Below are 10,334 nucleotides of genomic sequence, written 5' to 3' on the forward strand. Positions count from 1 at the left end.
AAAATGATACATGCACCCCAATGTTCATTGCAGCACTGTTTACAATGGCTAAGACATGGAAGCAACCTAAATGTCCATTGACAGAGGAATGGATAAAGAAGGTGTGGTACATATATACAGTGGAATACTACTCAGCTGTAATGTCAAACAAAATAATGTCTTTTGCAATAACATGGATGGATCTAGAGATTATCATACTAAGAGAAATAAGTCAGACAGAGAAAGACAAATATCATATGATATCACTTATATGTGGAATCTAATTTTAAAAAATGATATAAATGAACTTATTTACAAAACAGAAACAGACTCACAGATTTTGAAAACAAACTTATGGTTACCAGAGGGAAACATGGAGGGGGGAGGGATAAATTAGGAGCTTGGAATTAACATACACATGCTACTATATATAAAATAGATAACCAACAAGGACCTACTGTATAGCACAGGGAACACTACTAAATATTCTGTAATAACCTATATGGGAAAAGAATCTGAAAAGGAATGAATATAGGTATACGTATAACCGAATCACTTTGCTGTACACCTGAAACTAAAACAACATTGTAAATAAACTATACTCCAATAAAAAATTTTTTTAAAATGTTATTAAAAAAACCTACTCAATAATTCACTTTTTCTGCCCATAGTGTCTCTTTAGTACATCATGCATTTTCAATTACCAAATTAATTCTAAAGGATTTCAGTGCAAGAGTTTAGTTTTTACTGTGCCAAATAAGAGACAAAAAAGATTTAAGGCTTTGTGTCTTATGCATTGAATTATAGAGAAATGCAACTAGTGGATATACTAAGAAAAGATTGTTTTGTTTGGTTCTGGATTTTCCAAGAGTTTTCTAAAGGTACATCACTGTCAGCACTGCTGCTCCTGGTATTTAAGCTGCTAATAAAACACCCTGGATTGTTCTTTACTTATAGCTGCACATATGAACATGTGTAATAACAGAAACGATTTGAAACTTTTACAGACAGACACAGTATATAAATTAGCAGATATCTGAAACTGTGATGTCAGTAAGTTGAACTAAATGTTTTGAATTTATTTTTATTGCCATATACATTTATTTTTTATTGAATTATAATAGACACACAACATTGTATTAGTTTCAGGTGTACAACATACTGATTCAATATTTGTATGGATCATGAAATGATTTCATGATGTCTAGTTATGTATATATTTAAAATTTTCAACTATAAAAATGATGAGATCTCTGCTGTGAAAATTACATACTGAACTGCATTTATTTTGGGGTTATCATTCTCAAACTGACACTGCCCCAAGAGGTCTACCATCCAACTTTTTGCCCATCTGTCCTCTTTTGCCTGCAGCTGATTATAGGATATTACTTCTGAGGTCCCTTTAAGTACCTGAAACTATTTACTTTAATACATGGTAGATTGTTGAATGTAGGAGATGTGTTTTGTGTCATATAGTGTCACTTCCAAGTTGTTTTTCGTAATATAAATAATTATTTTGACACTACACAATAAGTTCCAGGTCATTTGCCATAATATCAGTTTCCTCATTTTCCCTCATCCACGGCTTATTATTTTTCTCAGCATGTTATCTCTACTTTAACTAAGGTTATTTCCCTCTTTCTTTCATCACAGGCAAATTTGTCTAGTCTCTTATTACTTATCCTAACTCTAGGTTTTATTCTAGGGTCCACCTGTACTTTTATATGCTTTATTTTTAATTATTTAAATAATTTATTTCTAATTAATAATAATAAATTAATTAATATAGATTTATTCATTTCTTTATTTTTATACTTCCTGTATGGAAGAACTACTGATCCTGTTACTTCTTGCAAACTCACATTTATTCGTTTTCATTGTACGTAGTCATCAGGTAGTCCCATTATGACTTTTAGAATAGCTAAAATCTGTACCTGAACATATACATAGGGAATCCATATTATTTTTTATAAATTATTTTTCTTTTATTTTGATTTTGAATTAGAGTTAGGATTTATATCAAATTTAAAAAATCAACATGTGGATTATTTTATCTATGAATTTCAATTTAAGATATTAATGAGGGCATTGCATAATATTTATTTAAAAGGGGAATGGTGTCTGATAGGGTTGAGAACACGACACTAGATAATATCTAAGGTCCATCCATCTCTAAAATTCTAAGACTTGTTGGTTCCTCTAGCCTTACTATGAATGATGAACACTCTTGTCTCCAGCACAGTAAACACTGCACTCACAGAAATTATAAGTTGAATGTACTCTTTTGATAGTATTAAGTCTCTTTTGTACTTATAAAAGACAGCAAACCATTTTTTTTTCTATTTCACTGAGTTGCGAAGACCATGTTAAACTAAGAGATACACACACTAGTTCTCCCAGCATGATTATTTTCACGCACACACCTGTGTACTTTTCTTACCTAGCTTGACGAGGTGGAGCATGGAGGTATTACTTCCTCTTTCAGTGCAAGCAGTTACGGAGATATTGTAGATATCTCCCGGAGGCAGGCTGAGAATTGTGGTCATGACATTGCGCGTTACCTGCAAGATCATCAGAATGGAGGGTTTAAGCTTCTAATGGCCTTGAACTAGAATACCATTCCAAACAACTACAGGGCTATCACAGATGTTCCCTCTCTGTTCTGTGCTGCAATCTACAGTTGATTAAGCCTTACGAATATATTATTTCCTCTGAACATGATATAAATTTCTCAGCTGAGCCAAATGCAAGATAGCCCTAAATAGGCACAATACATAAAGGGACATATTTGTGATTAATTCCTTTGTTTGGAATGGGTATTACTCTGATTTTTTTCCCCTCATATTCACAGCAAATTTTAGAAAAAGCAATTGCTTGGTTTTACTAATAGGAACATTGTTCAGCCTTAGCTGAGAAGCTCAAAAGAAACCTAACCATGTCTACGGACATCTGCTTTCTTAACTTAAGACTATATTTCCCAGTTTCTTCTATAGCTAGTGGGGACCATGTGACCCCATTCCAACCATGGGTAAGAGGAGGTACCATGGGCAACTTATAGTTTTGTTCACACCCTGTATGCGCTGGGCCTTTGTGTCCTCTCTTTTCCCCTTCCTGTGGGCTGGAATATGGCTGTAAAGATGAGGCAGTTTTGCCTGTGCAGATGAGGACTACACATAGTGGCAGATGCGGCAGCAAAATAGAAAGAATCTGGACCCCTGGATGATCCCTCACAGCAGAGGTGCCCTGTTAGTGCTGGGTACTATGAGAGAGACATAGGTGTTGATATTCTTTAATCTACAGCCTTAAAAAAATATATTATTACAGTCATTTAGTTGGTACCCTAAATACTACAACAAAAAGCTTAATAAACCAGGAGAAAAGAAATTTGCATTTCCAACACATCCGTATATTTATGTGTTGGGGATATATGGAGAAAATAATGAAATAACTATGGTTTTCTTGAAAATGTTTAGTATCCTGAAGAAAAAGCGCGGTCATAACTTTAAACACAGGTGAAATCAATAATCAATAGATACAATGATTACTACTCACTACTAAAGATTAAAAGCTAAGCTCTGTGAAAGAAGGAATTTAATTTTTGTTCACTATCCTGTCTCCAGAACCCAAAACAGTGCCACTTGGCACACGAATATTTTTTTGATGTCTCAATAAATGTTTGCTTCATGGTTTTCAACAGATGCCCAATACTGGGAATCAAAGATACATACACTCTTTTTAATTTTCTTCTTTCCTTCTGCAACAACCATCCAGTGGAGCATTCTAGAATGCGAGAGGTCAGTCGTGTCATCCCCGTATGTCCAACTGATATATAACAGACTGTTGAAATATTCCACAGAAGTGATTTCTGGAGCAACTGGGGCTATGAGGGAGGAAAGAACTACACTTTAGTATAAGAGACTATGAATAATTAAAGTACTTATCAACAGAGCATGAAATTCCATATAGAGTTAATTTAGAGAATTAAAATTCACACCTCATGATGGTCCTAGGGACTCTTGGACCTGTCGATAATATAGTGAAGTTTGGTGGTATGAGGTGGGCACTTGTTTTGTGGGACACTACCTTGTATGGCTCAGACCCAAGACAGCCAGACCTATACCTGAGGAGAGCAAGGTTTTTTACATAAATTTCATTTACAAGATTCCAAAAATGTTCACATGTTTGGGTCAAATTTGGGGTTAATTTATTGTTGGATCAATAAATTAATATTATTAGGCACTGGTGAACTTATTTTCCAAGCAGCACTAGAAACTCTGGGGTCCTGTAAAAATAAATCTTTTTTATTGTGGCAGCAAAGAAGTTTACGGGAATAAAGAACAGTAGGATCAATGAGTAGAGGAACAGAAAGATAAATATTATGTCCATAAGATAACAAGACAATGGCATTGACAGTGTCTAGCGCAGTGCTTCGCGGAAGGTAGGCTCTAAATAAAAGTTGCTGAAGCAAGTATTAAGGGAGGGAAGGAAGAGATTTTTAACTTTAGAAAGCTAAATTCTCCCTGACACTGAGTTTATGAATTTATTTTATAACTTTACACGTTTAAATTTAAAACAATTCTGATAGGGGAGGAGAGTTCATCACAAGCTTTATAATACATAAGCTTTGAAAGCACACTTGAATTATTTTTTAAAGTAACTAATAATTCTGAAGATTTTAACAAATACACAGTTGAATTTACATTCCATGTGATGTTGGTTTGAAGATAGTCAAGTGTCCTATTCCAAGATACAGTCCCAAACCAACCAACGTTTGGAGGAGAATTTCTACAAATCAAAAAGACTTATTTTCCTTAACATGCACTAATACGTATAACAGACATTCATAACTATCTATGCTTTCAGATACAATTATTCACTAAAGAGATGTGTAATAGTAAAAAACATATTTCTGTTTCATGCAAAGTATGCGTAGCATTTCTATATGTTTGACAATAAAATCTTGAAATATCAACATGTCTATAATAAGTAGCACAAACCCATATCATATTGCAGAAAATCTGAATAAAGGAAAATAACCCTGGTTTCTTTATAGCCTTATAACATATTTTTATATAATTCACTATATACAAGAACCTATATGTATATTTCTTCAAAGGATATTTTCTCAAGTTCTAATTTGAGTGAACATATTTAAAATTGCAAAGCCAGGAGTATATATCTCTCGCTCACAGGTATGAAGTCTTCACATTTTTATACTCCATGTTGTTGATTTCAAATCCAGCATATTGCTGAAAGGCCACCAGATGTCACTATTTGTTTATTAAACATTATTTGGTACACTAGCATAATTAGGAACTTGACTTGCAGACAAACTGCCTAACAAAGACAATAGACTTGAGGTTCTAATAAATCGCAGCTTATTCAAGTATTTTATTCCTATTCTCACACAACTTGGCAATTTGGATTACAATTGGAAAACATACGAAAGTAAAGTATGAGGTCTTTATTTGCTTTAAAACTGAAATGAGGGAAGAAAGCCCCCCTGACCAAAAGCTAAAATTTCAACTAGTTTTAGATACAGGTATAAAAATAAAACTCAGCTACCATATGTATTTTAATAATGATTTAGATTACATAATTTAATTCTCACACTACCCCATGAGGTATTATTATGCCCATTTTATAGATGTGACAATTGAGACCATCTGTGTCAATATGCTTAGATAACACTGTGGATCCCCAGTGTCAGCATGACTTAGTGGTTGGTCCCAGGAAAAAATAAGAAATTCCCAAAGATCAGTTTATTGGAGACAATAGACTGCTCACCTAGGCAAGTAGCTTGCTTATTAACCATAGTTTACATATCCAGACTTGCTTTGTCCACCTAACTCTAATCTCATGACCTTTGCCCATTCCCAGATAGTCCCCAACTTAGAAAGGCACACCTAAACCATTTGAGTCCAGAACTCCAAATCCTATTAATATTTCATTTCTGATGTCCCCCTTGGGAGACACCACGAACACTCTGTCCAGAAAGTGTCCTGGCTCACTACAGCAAGTTCCCTACGCTTAGCTTTCTTTCATTAGCCAGTTGTTAGGCAATATTTTGAGTTTTACCAGTGAGAAACTACAAGTCCAGGATCATTAAGATAATTTGCTCAAAGTTCTACAGCTGGAAATTAGCAGGTTCAAGGCGGCTCAATCAAGTGATCAGATGTGACGTCTGGGCTTTTTCCAGACAGCTGCTCTGTCTGAGAAGGAAAGAGCATTCTCAGAGCGTTAATCTCAATAAAGTTAAGTGTATGAATTACTGATACAATGAAGTTTAATTATAATTAAGTATGTGATTATGAATATAGTCAAAAAGGCTAACACAGGACTTGTCAAATAATTGGTATTTTCTCTTTTTATGGTAGTCTTTCACTTCTCTACTTTAATATTACTATTAACATCTGGAACAAAGGAAGCTCTTGACATTGGCCAGTAAACAACAGTCATGAACTATGTAAGTTGATTGTGTAAGAATTCACATGATTAATTTCTTTCCATTGTTTTTTTAATGGATAAATCTCAACAGGGTAAAGCTAGAAGTCCAGTGACTAAATTATTTTGACAAAATTATTCTTCACCTAAACAATATCTTTCTCTTTTCTTTTCTCAATATAATTTTTTTTTTTTGCGGTACGCGGGCCTCTCACTGTTGTGGCCTCTCCCGTTGTGGAGCACAGGCTCCGGACGCGCAGGCTCAGCGGCCATGGCTCACGGGCCCAGCCGCTCCACGGCATGGGGGATCTTCCCAGACCGGGGCACGAACCCGTGTCCCCTGCATCGGCAGGCGGACTCTCAACCACTGCGCCACCAGGGAAGACCATCAATATAAATTTAATTATGGCTTTGCAGTCCCATCAAAAGTTCTTGAAAAAATCTTAGTTCAGACAATAAGGGTTACTGTTTCTCGGATGAATTTCCTCTACTTGTTGCTACCTCTGCCCACCTCTGCTGTCTCTGCCATATGATAGTGATCTGCATAATCTTAGGCTCTGAGGATCCAACACTAACAGTTTTGTGAGTACTTAAACTTTGTGCCATGTATTTTGCTAAGTAGCTTTTTTAATTGGGAAGTAACAATAGATAATAATAGCAGATTATAGATACTATTATCATCCCTATTTTTCACGTGAAAAAAACTGAGGCTTAGAAGAATTAACTTGCTGGAGTTTACAGGTGGACGGTGGCAAACGTGTGACCCACACACCCAAGTTTATGTGTCTCCAGGTCTGTTTCAATTCCTGCAGTGGACAGTACTGCAGTCAGCCTGTGACTTTGAAAATGGCTTAATTAATAAGGAAATGGAGGCACTCTACTAAATACAATTATCAAAATGGATAAAATCATTTGAGTGTGGTGCAAAGCTGAAAGCTCTGCCTGCCACATCTCGAGTCTAATCAGTTCTGAACAGGGGTGCATAAATCCAGGGCAGTGGCTCAGGATAAAAAGAAATTAAGGACAGTAACTCAGGATATAAATTATATTTTAATTTCTAAAGGCTATTATTTAAACAAATAATAAATTTTCAGAATCAAGTATATCATCTTCTGTGAAATTGATACTCAGTCGGTCCTGGGTGAATGACTAGCAATTTTTGGAGATGGGTCCCCTCAGAACTTCCTCAAAATAGTGATCTCTCCTCATGGGACCATTTCCCACACACTCACCTGTTATGAAGCTTATGGTGGAACTGTCACAGCAGCTCAGTTCCGGGTCTCCCCATGTTACCATGGTAACTCGAAAGTTGTAGTACCATGCTGGCAACAGATGAGCTATCCTCTGAAAAAAGCAAGAAGACAAAAGACTAAGAGGGAAAATCATATTTTTGGAATACAGTTATGTACTTCTCTCAGGCTATGAAAAAAGTAATTTTTAATTTCCTTTTGCCTTTTTGTATTTCCCATTTCCCATTAAAAATATTCTTTTTGGAATGAGATGACGTGTAAATAAAATGATGTACCACAATATAATATATTTAAAAAAGTGATCAAAAGATATAGAGTCAAATATGTTCAGTATTGGTTTCCTTTTGCAGTTTCCTAAGTTATATTACACAAGAGAATTAGTATTTATTTGTACGTCACTGTATGTACATGGCCTCTGATTTCTAAGGCAAATAACCTTTCACAACTTTATATTCTCCCAGTATGGACCATAAACATGCATCCATATTGGGTGGCAATCACCAGAGTTGTCAACTGGGTAGAGGACAATTGTGTAATTTGTATGTGACCTGTAGCTAACCTGCACTTTTAAAATTATTCTAGTCTCAGAAAGAGCAATCTTTTCCTGCTCTCTTGAAGAACATCCTCTAAGGGCCTGACATTATTGGTATTTAACTGATTTTTCAATGTCAAGAAAAGCCATCATTAGAGTTAAGCAGTGTCAACTAATTATTGAATGACTAGAGGAAATCTCCTGTGTTTTCTTCCTCAGGAGCAGAGAGAAACAATAAGCACTTGGTAGGTCTATTAAAATGTGAATTAGCAAATACACTCAATTAAGAGTGAAAGCTAGTTTCACACAATTCTCTCTCTCTCTTTCTCAAAAAACAACAAAAAAATTAAAAGCAAAAACAACCCCAAACCTTGCAAGTAGCAAGCTACCTGTGTGTATTTACAAAACGGTCTAATTTACATAACACATAATAATTTTTTCAGACACATTTGGTACATGAAAGCATGTCTGTTGACACAGGAAAATGTGACAGCTGGTTAAGGAAAGATTACCACGGATGCAGTCAAGGAGACAGTCGCTGCTATTTCATAGTAAGTTGTCCATTCTGATGTCATTGTTGTAGGGTTGAAATAAAACATTTCAACCACATATTTTCTGAACACTCCTAAATAAGGTCTGGTCCAGCTCAAAACCACTGCTGTAGGACCCAAGGGATAGAGCATTAAATCCTTTATTCCAGTTGGAACTAAGAAGGGAGGGGAGTGAAAAAAGAAAGTCAAGAAGGAATGTTTAATATCTTAGCAATGGCTTCACACTGCTACCTAATAACTAGGTTTTTCACTCTTCTGATACAATCATTAAAAACTAAAAATATTTGCCTGAGATTTTCTTTTTCCCAAGTAATGGATGCTAAGGATGGCTTCCAGGTATACAACTGTAATCATTAATTACTCTGAAGGTTGAATATTGGGTGAGCAAGTATGGACCTCCCATAAATGATGATAATGACTTGAGCTTAGAAATTGCACCCCTCCAAATAGTACTCTGACAAAGGTATTATTCTTGTGGCTGGCAACTTACCAATAGCAAATGTCACAGGGTCTGAAGGTGGTCCAATCAAAGGGCCTTTTCTTAGGTACATCACAACCTGGTACTGGGCACCAGGAACCAGATTTTCAATAATAGATTTGCTTGAGTTCACCTTCAAACCAAACACCCAATAAGATTTATTTAGAGCTGGGCTTTCAGAATGTGACACAGAGGCTAACATCGTTTTCAGGGACACTTTGTGAAATCACAAATGCTTCTGAAATCCAGAAGCCTTTACTTATGCTGAGGAAGGTCAAATTTCAAAATTAGGATGATATATAGTTTATATGAGCACTGGAGGAAACCCAGAACATTCAAATTCTAAGGCTAGATTTAATAAGCCCTGTGAACTGCTTTATACCCATCAATGTCAATTGTAACTATGTACACAAGAAACACATCAGTCTCTAACCATAATCAAATCAGGAATAACATAAGGATAGTCTGACATCCTGAATTGTAGTGTCAGCTGATTACATGCAAAGATCAGTGCAGGAATGTCTTTAGTCTCTCATCACTTAGAAGCATATAATATTTAATTATAGTGATGGAAATTACCTCAGAGATTATCTAGTCCAAATCTCTCATTTAACAGATCAAGAAAGTGAAGCTAGAGAATAGCCAAGATCACATATCTAGATCAGTGTTGGGACTGGAAGCCTAGCATTTTGTCCTCTACTCCATGATACAGGCCAGGCAGCAAGATACAGCAGTAAGCACTTTGCAAGGCTACTGTGACAACCTGCCAAGAATGAATCAGGAAGAAACAGATAATCTGAACAGACTGATTACTAGTAGTGAAATTGAATTTGTAATTAAAAAAAAAACAAAACTCCTAGCAAACAAAAGCCCAGGACTGGATGGTTTCACAGGGGAATTCCACCAAACATTATAAAGAAAAGCTAATTCCAGGAGTCAAGATGGCATACTAGGAGGATGTGGAATTCACGTATCCTCACAACTAGGGCACTTAACAGGCATCAGTGGGGGACCATGGACACCTAAGGGGACAGGAGGAACGCCCAGCAACCGGCTTGTAGGATCTTGGTTCCCAGGCCGGAGGTTGGACCCAAGTTCCT

At 35.9% G+C, this 10,334-nt stretch overlaps 1 protein-coding gene across 2 annotated transcripts in view; it reads right to left on the reverse strand.

Annotated features, from left to right (window-relative positions):
- Positions 1 to 10,334, reverse strand: part of PTPRO (protein tyrosine phosphatase receptor type O) — a 128,076-nt gene that overhangs the window by 64,481 nt on the left and 53,261 nt on the right. For both annotated transcript variants that reach the window (XM_027129519.1, XM_027129518.1), the window contains exons 8-12: positions 9,247 to 9,367; positions 8,718 to 8,911; positions 7,656 to 7,767; positions 3,708 to 3,859; positions 2,420 to 2,540 (exon numbers count right to left, since the gene is read on the reverse strand). In XM_027129519.1, coding sequence (XP_026985320.1) covers positions 2,420 to 2,540; positions 3,708 to 3,859; positions 7,656 to 7,767; positions 8,718 to 8,911; positions 9,247 to 9,367 — 700 coding nt within the window. The remainder of the gene's footprint in view (positions 1 to 2,419; positions 2,541 to 3,707; positions 3,860 to 7,655; positions 7,768 to 8,717; positions 8,912 to 9,246; positions 9,368 to 10,334) is intronic.

This window comes from Aethalodelphis obliquidens, unplaced genomic scaffold, assembly GCF_003676395.1.
Source record: "Aethalodelphis obliquidens isolate GAN/ISIS:26980383/991018 unplaced genomic scaffold, ASM367639v1 scaffold36, whole genome shotgun sequence".
NCBI lineage: Eukaryota > Metazoa > Chordata > Mammalia > Artiodactyla > Delphinidae > Aethalodelphis > Aethalodelphis obliquidens.